The sequence below is a fragment of the Perna viridis genome, chromosome 11, assembly GCF_037379345.1.
Source record: "Perna viridis isolate PV_CMFRI_1.1 ecotype Kerala chromosome 11, ASM3737934v1, whole genome shotgun sequence".
Classification (NCBI taxonomy): domain Eukaryota; kingdom Metazoa; phylum Mollusca; class Bivalvia; order Mytilida; family Mytilidae; genus Perna; species Perna viridis.
This window is the reverse complement of record NC_142455.1, coordinates 35,405,831-35,422,912: the sequence shown is the minus strand read 5'-3', so window position 1 is coordinate 35,422,912 and position 17,082 is coordinate 35,405,831. Positions and strand designations below refer to the sequence as shown.

General features: G+C 31.5%; 1 protein-coding gene across 5 annotated transcripts in view; it reads right to left on the bottom strand.

The window, feature by feature from the left end:
- The window catches only part of LOC148603893 (uncharacterized), a 38,478-nt gene extending 24,933 nt beyond the window's left edge, over positions 1-13,545 (bottom strand). Inside the window, exons 1-3 of one of the 5 annotated variants that reach the window (XM_088551560.1) lie at positions 12,237-13,545; positions 8,314-11,409; positions 4,618-4,794 (exon numbers count right to left, since the gene is read on the bottom strand). In XM_088551560.1, coding sequence (XP_088407686.1) covers positions 4,618-4,738 — 121 coding nt within the window. In that variant the 5' untranslated portion in view covers positions 4,739-4,794; positions 8,314-11,409; positions 12,237-13,545. Of the gene's footprint in view, positions 1-4,617; positions 4,795-5,535; positions 6,362-8,313; positions 11,474-12,236 lie in introns of those variants that run through there. The other 4 variants (XM_088551562.1, XM_088551563.1, XM_088551559.1 and 1 more) reach the window with 4 other exon arrangements.
- Positions 13,546-17,082: the final 3,537 nt, after the last annotated feature.

Below are 17,082 nucleotides of genomic sequence, written 5' to 3'. Positions count from 1 at the left end.
CATCACCGTCAATCGAAACATGAGGCTTACGATTAACGGCATCAGGGGCCATTGAGTTTGTAGAAAATGAATTTTGCGTGGATGACGGACTGTTCTCGTTACCAACTACTGAGGATGCAATCAACTTACTAAAGAAAATTCTAAAAGTTCTTCAAAATAAATGAAATATTAGATTGTATAAAATCGCATCAAATAACAACAACGTCGTAAGAAATTTTCTGTCAGAAGATTTAGCATAGGATTTTGAATATCTATATTTTGACAATTCTGCCACTTTACCGCCTCAACGCAGTCTTGGAATGGAATAAGATGGAATCTAGAAACTGATTTGCTTACATTCGAAACAACAGATAACGAAAAGTATTTCTCAAGGCGAGAAGTTTTGTCTATCATCAAATCTATTTACGATCCGTTCGGATTCTTAAGCCCATTAATACTAGAAGACAGATTTAATCAAAATAACCAACGATTGGATGAACCGTTGCCTGTAGAAAACCACAGCAATTGGAATTGATGGACAGCCTTTTTACAAAACCTGGATCAACTTACATTTAGCCTTACTCACTTCTCTGAAGCGTTCAATGCTATGAAAGAAAAAAAAATGTCTATACGTTTTGCGTTGCGTCAGGAACGACAATAACTGTGGTAGCATACTTACTCGTCAGGAACTCATCAAACATACTAGAAATCAGTTTTCCTTTCTCTCTCGTGAACTCAAAAGTGTCACCAACATTTGAACACACCATTTTACGATTAGAACTTCGTTCTGCCGTACCTTCAACCGAATTAGCTGACACAATTTAGAAAAAAAAACATGATACTTCAGGTTTTATTCAAACAGCAAGGTCGTATTTTATAAATGATACAGAGGTAAGGAGGTGATAAAGGCGTAGCCGAGGGTGACAATATATGTTCAAGGGGTAACAAACTCTGGCACTCTCTAACCTATATGATATTTATTTTGTTAAACTGAATGTTCCATTCTCATTATTTTTCTAAGTAAGCGATAACAATAAGTTTGGTATGTTTGGCTTTACTTGTTTATTTTCGTTCAGGTTTGCAGTTGTAAACGTCAATTTTGGATCATACACCTTTCTGTGACCTTTATTTAATGTATCGGTGATTGACATCATGGACAAATCCAGACACTAAGAAAATGATTGGTGCCAGCTGGGGTTACACTGAAAAAAGGGGGATGATATCAGGGGTTACCCAAACATTGAGGTGATAGGACATAAGTTTCTATATTTGTTTCAGATTTATACATAAAATGATAATTTTTCAAAGAAAAGAAGTTTTGTTCTCGGCTTTTATTTACTTGTATATATTTATTAAATCCAACTGTTACCGTATGTCTTTCCGTGGCAGAATTAACAACAACAAAACAAAAACATAAAATGTCACTAATGCGGTGTATGAAAATTTAGCAACAATGACATAAATTCTCATTTGAACATTTTCCAAGTCACTTTATAACTGGGTAATACTAATAGAATCGTTTGAGTGAAGTAGAATTGGCATCACAACAAAAAACAAATACTACATTTTCTGATGAAATTAATTTATCAATCGATGTCATAACAGTCCTTCTGCATATAGATTCCTTCAAACGCCAACCTGACAAACATTGAACTAGTAACTAATTTTTACCGGAACCAGTTTAGCCTTTTACGAGATGGCAATAGACAAAACAATAATCACCCTCTGAGACATGTGATAGAGCAGAATATTACCCTCGTGTTGAACCGATAAAATTCAGCATATTGACATGAAGTATAATTACATGATATATCAACAACGATACCAATCGATTCTGCCATTGAGATGCCCAAACTGTATACTAAGTACCGTAAAGACATGTCGCAAAACTTGTTTGCTGTGGATGTCGATGAAAAATCAACAAAAATGATAATAATAATAAAATCAGAAAAAAAAGATCTTTCCGTTTGAAACGGGAGAGACTTTATAATAAGAAAAAATACTAAAATGACTTCCCATCTGAGACGAAAAAAGACAATTATTGATTTTAAAATTACTTTTGAAGAGGCTTATCAACTGTCAAAAGTCAAGAAAACTACGAAGTTAAATTACTGGCCAGTTCACTTGACGCGCTCCTTTTCCAGGTATCAGTTTGCCCTTTGTATTTATTTATACGTAACAGATCAATGAAACAACGATACGGTTTTTGAATATATAAGAAAAGTACAAACAATCTGATTCATGGTTAGGCTGTACATAAATATAAAAATATTCAACATTATATTTCCCTTGCTTTACATGTTATACTGCGTACTACGTTTATATAAATAAAAAATGACATTTAATGTTCACAGTACTAATTGAATACTGACAATCTTGTGTTAGTTTATAGCAAGTATTTTTAAAATTTGCATTATGCATGATAGAAACGTTCGTTTAAGTTGCATATGTGCATTTACTGATCGTTTAGCATGCTTGCGGGGAAAACTAAACGTCTCAGAATGCATGTAGCTGTTTCATCGGTTCACTACGCAATCGTATTCTTTTTTCATAATACAGAGTAGATTGCTAGTGTAGCTGTCTTTATCGTTAATGCAGTTATAATCCTAGTTCAAATCGACGTAGCGTATTCAGCAATTAATTCATTTGCATAAAGCCTAAGATATCTGGCAAAATCGTCTTGAGGTAGATAATGTACCTCTTGTTTTATCCTACATCATATATAAAAGATTAAAACAACATAAAACAAAACTGAATAGACTGTAAAATTGTAGAACATTTATATAGAAAAATTCCCAACCATGTTAGAACTGTCAAATTTGAGAAGCAACTTTTTGGTCGTTCCCTCTGCGGGACTCGAACTCGTACCGCTGTGACATCTATGGCAACACAGGCTGCAAAAGCTCAAGCGCCCTAAACCACTCGGCCAACTAGGCTATATAAACATATAGCTTTCGCTGGCTGGGTCATTCCTCGTAGGATTTATCACACGATGTATGGTAGTACGTGACAGTAAATAAAGTTTTAAATGACAAGTACCAAGCAACCATGAATGCATAAGTTCAAAAGATATTACGATAATTTAAAACTGGAAGTGATTTGTTTGTTTGATCTGTAACCATATATCTTTGGGTTCAGATGGTTCAAAATAAGACAGATACGATGTCTGTAAATCGAAAGTGACGTTTTATCCATAGCAACAGGCTTAATAAACGTCAATAAAACCATGTTGTTTTTAGTTCAGAGGTTTTGAAACAGTAAAGACTTGATGGTTTAACCCTTAGCGACAACTTGTATTTAACAAAAGTCCCTTCCAACCATATGCGTTTGAGTGCAAACGACCTGAAATAATGGGACATTATAATTGGAAACTGGATGTGATGCTTTTCCCTAGTTACAAGGTTATTCATTATAAATGCTCCTAGCTGCAAAAAAGAAAGACAATTGCGACATTCGATACATTTTGAACACCTGAAGGGCCTTTGATATAAATACTGCTGAGCGATTTCATTTTAAGCTATAGAAATATTTCCCGTATTTAACAAAAAAAATCACATTTCGTAATAGGTTACGCTATTTCGCGGTTTCAAATGAAATGTTGTCGGTCGGTCACATAAACTCTTAAATGGTAAGTCCTAGAAATGTAGAACCTTTAAAATTAGCGTTAGATGATATTCTGTATGTATGACTATGTCAAGGTCAAAGGTGAACTAGAAATTTGGCATGTGCCATGTTATAAAAACTACCCAAAAACGGTAACAAATAGGAAACAATTGTATGACACGTAGAAAGAAAACCTTGCTAAGATATACATGTCAATAAGACATAAAGTATTTGAATGTTTCAAAGATGAGTTTTGACTAATAATCCGAAAACTAGTATTGTAAGTAATTTTTTGCACTTTTTCGGGCAATACATAATAACGGTAAAGACTAAGGAACGTTTACGACTTCATGATTCATTCCAATATATTTCTCCAGAGATTCGTTTTATTTAAGCATTGAATGTTTATTTTTATCATTGGCGTTTAAAAGCGTTGACCGTATCACATTTTCAATGACGCGTGCTATCGATTTTAGTCCAAAATGAGTGACCAGTCAATGAACAAGTTTGATAGTCTGATAATATTGTCTGCCTACAATGAAATCAAAGTGCATGCATACGAGTTACCTATTTCAAAATATCATTGAATTTTATTCCCGTATTAGATACAAAAGTCTAGCATTAAGTCAATTTAGTCTGAACATCGCGTGTGGGTGCATTAATCAAATTGCATTAAAATTTTGATTTTTAGGAAAGGTAAAGGACAACGCATCGCTTTATATATTTTAACATTGTAGTGGACACATTCTTTCTTGAGTCTGAATGTTCTTACCTTTTAGCCAATTTAAGATTTACAATCGATTATTTGTTGATCAAGACCTAGATAGTTTTTAATTTTTGCTTTATTTAGTACTTCTAAAATGTCTGACACACATTATAGGGCGAAATGTTTCTAAAAATACTTTAAAATGGGATGTTGGGGAAAATATATTAAAACAAAGAATTATACAGTAAATTATGACTTCGTCACTGACTTGGGTCAGTGTTTATTGAAAGCAAGCAAAACGGAAGTATATATGAGGATTACAAACTTACCTAAAATTGATTCTTTGTAGAATCGCCATCGCCTTTTCAGTAGTTGATCATGTAATATGATTGCATACTTTGCATATTCCGAATATGAATTATTTCCACTGGTACTAAATATAGCAGTCATCCTTAGATTGACTTTCAACGAAATTGATGATTAAGCGCCTGTTTTTTCAAAGATCCCTAAAAAAGAATATTCAAGTGTTTCAAGTACGCGTCTTTAATATATTGTGCAAAACCTCTTTTCTAAGACGTTTACAATGACCCTACTAATAAAGATATTAGCAGCAATTTATATTGCTGGATATATTCAGACAGCTCATTTCACTTATTTTCTGAGTTCTTAAGAAAGTACGAGAGAAACTATTCAAATATTTTTGTATGATACATTATTGTCTTCAACACTTATGAAAAGGAAATTGAAAAGCCTTTTAACATGACTCATATCTCTTTTTTGAAAATAAAAGCATTTAGATCAATAACTAAAATAGTGTATACATAATAGAAAATGAATGCGTTACAAGAAATACTTTGAAGAACATACTAGAACTAAAATAAATCAACAAAAACAAAAACAAAAAACAAAAAACAAAACAAAACAAAACAAAAAAAGAAATAAAAAATAAACATAAAAAAACAAAGAAAATAAAAACAAAAACAAAACCAAAATACAAAAATAAAAACAACAAACAAACAAGAAACAAGAAAAAATAAAAAAAAAAAATATTCATTATCTATACATCATGTATAGCCCAAAGTTTTGTTCCGTTGTTTTTTGTTTCTCAATCAGAAGAGGAATACATGATAGTCTTCCAACTCAAAGCCATTATGTGTTTTTGTTAACGGTAAGCTCAAAAATGTTTTGACTACAAAAGTTTTGACAACATTATAGAAAGAAATAAGTATACAACTAAGTTTACAAACCTGAAATGTATTTTGTATGAACAAGCTTCTATTTTGTTCACCCTAAAATATCAATGCGTGAGCTACGTTTTAGATAAAGAAAATAAATCTTCGATTAAAAAGTATGATAGGCATGCCAAGATGTAGAGACGGGAAAACGACCATTCTTAAAAATGGTAAATGGTCACTGAATAAACAAATAGAATCTAGCCAGAACAATTTACTTGTACCGCCTTTATGCTTTTGTATGTTTATATACAGTTAAATAATGAAAACAAAAACGGCAACGGTTAAAGCACAAACACTTATTTAAAACAATAAATTGTCGTTTTCCCCTTTATACAATGCAGACACAAATATTATGTTGGCAATACGGGGACGTGATTTATTGGAGGAACTGAGTGGGGAGATGCACAGGCGTTAGCAAACAGCCAAACTAAAACATATGTCGATTTAATTTCATCAATACTTTAACAAATATGCAGTTTTGTAAAAAGTCCTATTCAATGACCATGAAAAAAGATAAATGAATAATAATTAAACAAAATGGAATTAGTATTCAACATTGAGCTGATATATTTGTCGACATCTATTACACAGGATAGAATCAAATGAAAATAATACCAATGACTGCAATACACCTGGATTTGTTTTGGTTTTGAACATTGAATCAATTGATCTTCTATTGTCAATACCACAAGATACAAAACTCCATTTTTGCAGTCGTAGATTAGTTATAGTTGGCGCTTAGAACTGTTTCGCTTCACCATGGAATCAACAATCATAGAAAAAAATGAAATTCATTACCTAGTCTAAATCCATGTTGTCGATTTATTATGCACACTCCCTGTCTTACTATTTCACGTTAAGATATATATATATATATATATAATTTATCTATTCACCCTAAAAGGGTGGATACCTTGCAATTGACAAGGCAAAAAAGAGTGCTTATATAAGTAATACCAAAAACAAAAACATTAATCATATATTTTATTAATTTCAGTATGCTTTATGCGCTCTCTTCAGCAGAATTAGAATCACATCGTACGAAGATCAAAATCGAAAATTCAATGTAGTTATTACGTACTCAAAACCAAAACTATCGAAATAGGAAGCCAAATCTATCCCCAAAGATTCAACCATATGCAATAGTAATCAAGGGAACCAATATTGAAACACAAGGGAAAAAGTCAAAGTCTCTAGGATAATTTAAAATTTAAAATAATACAAATTTAGATAAAGTAACAGAATAACTGATGTAATAATAAAAAAGACAATTAATAAGGCAACGTTCTGTACAACGCTGATTTCATTATTTAAATGCACAAAATATTTAGATCTTGACTTTTACACAAACTATCAGAATTTGGGAAATCGCACTTCCTGTAGAGAGTTAGCTTCTCTTTAAAACGAAATAAAACTAAGTTAAAACCGCAACATGTATACACAAGACGGGAAAAGACATTGGTATGTATGGGAGCCAATATTATAAAGTTCGATATCGGTTCAACTGCAAATGAATATCGACAAGATTGAATTTCGGAATTTAATCACAAACAGTTATAGTCAATGGGCCAGATAAAGACACCCCACCCCCTCCGTATAAGAACTTTTGCAGACGTATATAGATTGGTTGTTATTTATGATTGGAACAGAAGTCTGCTTTTTTCTGCAATTCAGATGACCTTTAGAATACGATTTCATGGACAGGCGGCTGTCTTTTTCAACATGATTCATCCACTACCTGATCATTTCAGAGAAAAGTATTAAAATAATAATAATGTGTTAAAAGCATCTACTGCATTTAGCAGAAATCACAATTATTTTTAATGTATGTACCAAGGTTTAAACACTATATATAATGATGACTTATGACAATTCAATACGATATAAAAACTAAATAAAAAAATCTGCATTAGTCCAATCAATACAAAGAATACCATTCACAAATAATTATGAGGCAGCAAAAATTGGGGAATAGCAACTCCCATAATCATCTATAGGGAGTTTACTTCCCTACAAAATGAAATAAAAAGTTAAAACCACATCATGCATACACAAAACGGAAAAAGAAATTAATATGCATGGGTGCCAGTATTATAAGAGTAATCAAGGGAAACAAGGCTCTAGCAGCAATCAAAAGAATGTAATCCAGGGACAAAGATCAGACATGGAAAACACAACAAAGGACATAAAGTAACTAAATTATTACATACAAAGTAACAAAAGCAAATGAGCAATTCAGACTCCACTAAAAACTGGGAGCATGGACCAGGTGCATCGGTAAGGTAAGCGTCCTCAGGTGTACGATATCGAGTAAACTGTAAATGAAGGTTGGCAAGATTGAATTTCGGGATTTAATCACAAACCATTCTGGTCAGTGGACCTGATAAAGACGCCATATCCCGCCTTAGAGGGATTTTTGTGGACATATATATATTTGATTGATACTTATGTTTGGAACATAAGTCTGTATGTCTGCCAATTTATATTCATGGAATAGTGTTGTTTTCTTTTACTGAAATTCATTAAAATTAATATGTAAATTAACAGAAAATGAAATGTAAAAAAATATGAGTAAGAGAAAGAAAAAAATTACTGCGTCGGCCATCTCTCTCTTAAAGAAAGTATTTATTCTTTAGATATTTGAAGCCCACGGACAAACAGCTTATCAACTTAACAGCTAGCATCAATATAGGCTTTTTATAGTATATATTATCGATATGCGATAACAAAAACACAATATTTATTTACAAAATTGAGACATCGCAAAATCTACCAAAGGTATTGACTTACCTATTCAATCCTGTTATTGTTGATGTGTTCAGTTATCCTTTCAACAAAAGAATTAATGCATATTTATAGAAATTCTAAACATCACAGATCACTGTCCTACTAATATACTAACATACAGCACAAATCTACTTGACATAAGTTATAAAATAAAAAAAAATCAAGGATTAACACGAGGGCATAAATAATGATTTTCCTGCATTAAATATTTTGATTGATCGTGTTTCATGCCCAATTTATTACTACCATCTGCTACATTTGTCCTATTTACAAAACACAACTTAATATTCACATGATATAAATATGCACGAGCAGAAGCAGTGATATGATGCAAAAAAAGAGTCGAAATAATATCATCATAATTATCATAGGCATTGTATTTCTGTCATTTCTTGAAATAAAAGCATATTTATAACATTTCAGACCAAGTCAACGCTTTTGCTCTTTAACATATTATTTCTTTCAAGATGGACTTTTGATATTTGTCAGGTGGGTAGATACAACCTCAACCTTGAAGTTTGACCTTTAGGTACATTTTTAGGTCAATGTAGCTTTTTCTAATTTTCATGTAAAAAAATGTGCCCCGGCTGTAAATATATTATTATTCTTTTATCTTTTGACATATACAAATAACTGTAGCATTTTGATATTTAGCACGTGGGTAGATTACCAAAAGAAGAAAGCTTTCCAGAGTTGATGACCTTAAACACTTGCACGTTTTAAAAAAAATATATTGAAAATATCCATAAGGCAGCAACAAATTCTCCTAAATACCAGATGGTCATTTTACATGTACATATTAAGGTTAATAAACAATCTTGAATGATTGTCCACTTGGTGCTTAACCAGGTCAGTGGTGTGTGGTTACAATGTACACTGTATTTCCCACATCATCTTCTGCAATACTTGTATTGCATCAATCATGACCCATGACAGTCTCTTGCTAATCACACAACAATGAATCACTTGGATAAATGTATTTAAGCTTCTTTACCTGAAACAGTCAGAACAAAGGCTTTATATTTTTCTTTATAAAATAGATTTACTCTACATGCACATTTTGTACTAGTAGCAATCAATTGAAAAGAAGGGGTACAGTAAAACCAATGTTCAAAACATACACAACTACATTGGATAATTTAATACCTTATTATTGTACTTAGCATTTAGTTGTTTGATTAAAAATACATGCACATGTAAATATATTTAGACATCAAATATCACAAGCATTCTATATTGTAGAGACGGGATTCGCGTACATGTATATAAGAATTTATTGACATGGTGATATACATATGCATGTACGTTGATTCATGTAGACCCCATGTGGCCCATCCCTCCTATGAAATTCTAACTCTAAAAAAATATTACATTTTGTATTTTAAGACACTAAAAATATTTAGAAAGAATTAAAATAAATCAAGCATATCTGTTATTTATCATTGCAGTGAATATACATACAAATATATGTACATGTACTGGTTATTTTTATCCACATTTTCCTGGAGGAAAAATTTAGGTAAGGGTCTTTTTCCTTTTGCAAACCTCTGGATTTGCTCAAATTAAGCAAAACAACATATACAAAAATAATATACTCCATTGCTGCTAAGCATGCCAGTAGAGGTCAAACCTTAAACAGATGGGGCAAATTAAGTTTTGTTAGTAGCGACCACATATACATGTATCCATGTGTGTGGAGGCCCAAGTGGTTTGAAACATGATGTTACTCCTTAATTTATAGTTAAATAAAGAGTTTTGCAGAGCAGATCATAATACAACTACAGCATGTTAAACTCTCCTCACTTTGGGCAAGTGTAGACAAAGAGTTAGTTTTTAAACAAAGCAACTTACATGTACAGCTCAACTGGTTTTGAGGCAATATTGCACAAAATTTGAAGTTCAATTTAAGTTGAAAGAATATATATATATAAGACTTTTTCCTTGAATGAAAAGCATTTATAAAATGATCGTTCCTTTGTATACTCAGGAACGACGCACATCCCGACGAACAATTTGTGATACATTCATTTTCTGTAATTCTGAATATAAGAACACATTCCAATCATGTCAGTAGTTACAATGTACTTATGAATAAGTCTTTTTATACTAAAAAAATTAGGCATTTTTAGTAGGGATAACATGTACAGGGAAAGGAAACGTCTTCCAGTACACTGCACTACATCGTACCAAGACTAGCTCGTCTCATACACGTGGGTTCTCAGAAATTTGTTTTCAGTGAGTCTTATATGTCATGCTGTGTTAAATTGATTCGAAATCAATTATTTCTGTACTTGATATAAAACTTGAATGGGTATACTTATATATCCTGAATAAATCACTTAAGAATTGTCCCATTTTTGCCAAAAATACCTCTATTTCACATGTTGAAAAAAATATGAACATATTAAATGCCCAGCGTGAAACTTTATAGCATATAAATATAATACAGTTTCTTCTTTTTGATTACAACGATGATAATTTTAAGCGTTATTTAAGCTTGTATAGGCTTTTTGATTATCAATGGTAAGTCATATGAAAATTGTCCTCTATTTTCTGAAACTTGGCACACAACCAATTTTCACAAAAGGCTAATTGACTGACTATTTCACACTTCTATGTATATAAATATAACAACTTTACATAAAATTTGGTCACTTCACACAACATAACAAATATTAATAACTGATGACTGTGGTCCATATTTGTCCATGAAATACGGTACATCATTAAAGAAATGCCCTTAATACCTAAAAATGACTGTTACTAAAAATAGCACAAAGTCTGGTCATTATCATATGCATTTTTGGGAATCTCTTATGACCTTCTTTCATTTCTAATATAAAATTTACAGCAATTACAAAATGACTTTCGGACAATCTTTTTCAGTCTTTTTTTGGATTTCTCGTAGACAGGCTCTTAAATTGCATTGTGATGGGTGTCAATCTTAAAACAGCTAAAATGGTAAACTAAAGGGATTCCTTTATATGTCATACTGAATGAAATGCGGTAGAAATAACTGATATTGTTTACACTGTAGGTCGATTTTGACTTCTCAGTGATCCATACTATAAATATAAGCAGCAGTCCAGGTAAGAAACCCTGCAAAAGTCGATTAATGCATAAATACAAAGAGGAAGACAAAGTTTTATTTAATGATCAATATAAGCTTTTATCACTGTAGGATAAAATTTTTGAACCAAAATAAACAAATTAAGAAGACTAGTAATGTACGAATACTGTTTTCCTTATTTTGCATGATTCTTACACGGATTGATACTTAAGGAGGTAGACCTAGGGTACGGGAAACAACTCTAAAAATCATTGAAACTTTTGTATTTAGCACATTACATCAATGTCATGTAAGCATAAAAGTAACTTAGATTAATTTCATTCTGTGTCAAATGAAAGCTTGATAGGCTTTGATGAAATTGAATATGATATCACCGACTTCATGAGTTATGTCCCTTACCCTAGGACTACCTCCTTAATTAAATCCCATGGGAATTCTCTATAAAAAGATCCACAAAAGGGAAATTTCATGTAATACATAGCATATTCTTTAAAATATATGTGTACCACACATAGTCTTATGTAACAATTAATAGCCACAAAATTGTTTTAGTATAATATTGGAGAACGCCCTCGAAATAAAGGCCCTGATAACTTATACATTTCTTTGAGTATGGATGAATCTAAATATACAAAACATAATCAGTTGTGTATTTTAAAATACCTTATCCTTGAGATGTTCTTTATACATCACGAGGATTTTTTGAATATGGTTGAAACGATGTGTATTCTAGAAATTATCTTCAAATACCACACGGATTCAAATAATATAATTCCAAATGTTATATTAGGTGGAAATACAAAAGAAAATCAGGATTTTAAAAACGCGTCTATACAGTGTAAAGTGAAATACTTACCTTCCAATGATTGGTTTGTAAAAGTCTTTTATGGGACGTAGCGGGCATAATTAGTCGTTTCCATGAGCTCAACTAAAACTTATTAATATATGTAGTAATTATTTTGAAGTAACCATTTCATGATCATTCATTTGAAAATTCTATTTTAGTATAGAAATATAGTTGTGAGAATTCTATTCCGTGCATGCTAACTAATAGAGATAGCACACAACAAACGATGCCTTTTGCGCTATGTTTGAATGGGTTATGTGGCGATAGGTAGTACATGTAATGCGTTGATAAATACAGATACGTTCAGTAATGTCCTCTATCGGGAGGCCAAGAAACATAAAAGAATACATCCGTATTAAATAAAGTTGACAGAATGGCACGACATAAACTACAGTGGAACAAATTTTGAAACATATGTAAATCGATATATTTTTTTCTTAAATGTCTTGTAAAATTGATGTATTGAAATATACTTGAAGATCCCATTGTATCTGAGCTTTCGAACTTGAAATTACTCTAAGAAATATTGTTACTTATACAAGTTATCATAGTCATTACCTTCAATTCTTTCTTACCAATATTTAATTGGATTATTGTTCTTGAGATCGAGAAAGGCATTCATGGTTACATGACATGGTATTTCAAATAATTCATAAACCAAAACATGTATAAGAGTTCTAACATACGGAAAGCATTTTGTTCAATGCGGAAGGGTGCAAAAAGAAACGAGACAATCGAAAATGGGGCAGTGTCGCAATGAAGGGCAGGGCATTGGACAGGGGGAAATGCCACATAGTGCAGTTGGGAAGGGGACATAGGACGGAAGGGAAGGAGACATTGGGCTAGGAGAAAGGAAATTGACATTATTAGACACACATATATGATAAACAAATGTTTACTTTATTTGTATGGAAAATAGTAAAACTTAATAAATTTTGTAAAATGCGTAACCAGGATAGGAAACTCACTCAAATTCTAGCCAGTCCTGAATACAATTTTTCAATAGATTTACTATATGGCTATATAAATTTTTGCTAAAATTGGCCAGTCCTGCCAAAAAATAGCCAGTCACGGGCTTGCGGGCAGGCTACTATTTCTGACTCTGACGTAACTCATGTTTTATTACGTGAGAGCGATATCGAACATGAATGAAGAATACGACATGAGAGATGTGTCAGTTGATTAGTGGGGAATGGAATGAGAAGTTTTCCCAATGAAGTTGTCAGAAATTATTAGTTTAGACATTAAGATTAAAAAGTGTCTAATTAAAGTAAATTATGTCTACAGAAAATAAAGAATTGCTTTGTAATATGAAGGGATAAGGAAATACATTGACACATTTACTTATACATTAAAAGAGTATTTTGTATAATCTTCGGCCTTTGTAAGAAAATTTAATTTCTCAAAAGCGTAAAAAGCTTTTAACTATTTATTTCTTCTACTTACTTGACGCTGTGTTTCAATTCAAATTGAACTTTGAACAAACAAACAAAACTGACTTATTTCCTTAAAATGGAAATATATGACAGCCTGAATAAATAAATGCCCTTTTGTTTTGCTTCCTCAATAAAATTGGTAACAGTTTAAAGTACACATTTGCTTTTACATGCAATAATATCCATTTATACCATATGTTTAAATAAAAATATAACTTTTTATATGCATTTTAAGTGTGTGCTCAGACCGCATAGCATATAACGATATCCTATATCGCAACCCCTATATCACACCTCTAGACATACCCTTTATCACATCCCTAGGCCTGTATTACATACATTATATCGCTCCAAATTACAGACCAAGTATGGTTTAGGTATTTGATATAATGAACATGACATGTTAAAATGTTATCAACCCTCGACCTACATCACCCCGTGGACCGGTAGCCCTTGGTGTGATATACGAGTCTCTGTTTGTAACAGAATGTGATACATATGTTGACATGTAATATTCAGTTTTGATTGCCCCCTTTAAGAATGTTCGCTGCTCTGTTAAAATCTGTTTTGAGATATAAGCATTTGAAAGTTTGCCAGAAAAAGCATTTCTCTGCATTTTGTATAGGTTTGTCGTTAGAAACGAAATGTAATTGTAAGCAATTTCGACTATGAAACCCCCTAACCTTGGCAAAACAATATATTCGAAACGATTAAGTACTTTTACCCAATAATGTCGACTTATTACTATACCATTGTCTTCCTTTCGATTGATGACTGACCTATTGCGAAATCGTCTGCATGTACATTCAAGGATGCGTTAATACGTAATTCAGGTCAATATGAATGAGGCATTTCAAGCGTAGTTGTTTTCTCCCTTTTACTCTATTATCATTTATTGATATGATGTCGAAATCAAGCACGATCCACTCCTAAAATACGAGTACAATTGAAACTTGCATAACTCGTACAAATATTGCTACAATAAATATTCCTACATGTACTCAATTAACCTTAATATAAACAACGTAACCTTACTCAATATTTTTTAATTTTTGTTTTCTTGAGAGCAAGGTTGTTAGAGATCATTTTGTTTTGGGTTTCTATTGTTTGTTTGTGTATTTTTGGTATTGATTTTTCTTTGCAATTATATTTAGTTTTGTAAGCGTTCTAGATGCTCTTTTAAATATGAATTCAAACAGCAAGCTGTTCATTTTAATTACGTGTTGTCATCTATTGCTTTTGTTAGATATGCGAGATACGTCATGTTATATAACTATCTTCCATTCGTTTAATGAATAAAGAATAATAAAGCTTTTATATTCTTTCATTGTTGTTTAATAAATGGATTAAACCTTGAACTCACATATGTTATATGAATCATTTTAATTGGTAATAATTAAAGTTGCCCATAAAACGATTTAAGGTACATGTAGATCATACCTAATATTTTTAGTAGATTAATCACCTTTTTTTTTAGGTTTACATTAAGAACACTTACATAACATTATGTCATCATTCAAAAAAAAAACCAAAAAACAAAAACAAAAAAAAAAACAAAAAAAAAAACAAAAAAAAAAAAAAAAACGAAACATTTTCTTGTAATATTAAAAGAAAAACAATAGAAACCCCATTATTTTATTCTGCCAATTAATCAGTCCTTACAATAGTTCAATAGTTTTAACAATTAATTTTTATCGTTCTACTAAACAACTTTTTCAGGTTTTTTTCTTGTAATTTAAACATAGCGTTTTTTACATCATTTAAAATATATTTGGTTCTTGAAAATGTAATCGTTTGAACGATTTTGAAAGTTAACAGAAAAGAGTGCTCAATGTATTAGGTATGATCTGCTTTAAGATAAAAGTTCTTTACTAATTAAGTGAAAGAAAAAAAAACTTTTACAAAATTTCATTAAACTTTGTATTTTGTATTCTATTTTCATTAATTGTTATTGATTGTCATGTTTCCAATTTTTAACTAGCTTAGAAAGGTTCAACATTTTAACACGTGTTTATTAAATGAAACAAATAAATACCTTGAACAAAAATTTCCTAGGAGCTTCCTACTCTAAGCATATTTTGTCAGAATCTTGCTAGGACATGTATTTTATATCTTAACAAGAATGTGATGCAGTTTGTAAAACGATATTTATTTGATTCTTGTTTAATAACCATCTAAGTTTTCTGGTTAAATCGACATTAAATATTTGACTCCTTTTAAGATTAAACTTCATGTTGTTGTAACGTCATACTTGTGGGAGGTAGAAAACATCATGAAGTACTTCATAGCAATAATGTGGTGACGCGAAATTTCCGGTAAAAAGAGAGTCCTACTCGTGGAAAGTAAAACTAAATTGAAATAAAGGAATTACTTCAGAGTAATTCGGATAATAGTCGGCAATATATTCAGTGACACTTGTAGTTTTATTTATACAATGCATTACGTGACAATAACTATTTACAAGCTTTATAACAAATACTGGGAATATGTCAAAAAGACAACAAACCCACCTGGATGAAAAATGTCGGCTCGAGACGTATCAGAAAACGTTGTGTTCGTAGCATACTTGTGCGTCATTGGTAGTTAACTGTCCCCATGCATTCAAATTAATGTCGTAGACATATACAAAGAAGTCAATCGGCCGTTTTCCCAATCCTATAATTAGTAAAATTGTGTTTCTGATTATAAAAGATGAAGAGAAACCTCTCATAATTCATAACCTTTTAGATGGAATTTATAGCACATTAAGAAAGCCTACACTATTGTTTACAAACGCAGTAAATTAGTGCTAGGTAGCATATTCACATAAAAGACTTGTTCTAACGATCTTCGTGTAGCTTACTCATAATAAATACTACGTGAATAGTAAGGAAAAAAGTTAGCATCATTGTCTTAACAAATTAAGTCTAAAAATGGAGTAAGTCGTTATAACGAAGTAAACATTCATTCATGTCCATGCCAGTTTTTCATTTTCGAATTTACATTTTTATTATATCAATATTTACCATTCTGGACTCGATTTTATATTGTAACAGCATTGATATCATATTACTGTCCCATGTCCACAGCCCACCAAGAATCAGCCTGATTCGTATCCGTATGAGTGCAGTATATACCATAAGGATTGTTAAAAGTCTGATTTCTGTTCCCATCATCCGCCCAATAAGCACCGCGGTCAACAAATACAAAGTCGGAGTTTTGATGCGATTCTTTTCCATGTGCTTTATTCTCTTGCAAAACTTCTGAAGAGACAAAAAAAGATAAAGATATGCTACATTTACTTTAAACGAGATATAAACGATATTGCAGTAATGTTATCGTTAATAAAATTGATACAATAAGTTTTACCACCTTTAAGTTTTACAAAAATGAAATAAAAGTTGATTAATGTAATCGCTGATATGAATCCGAGTGTCAGC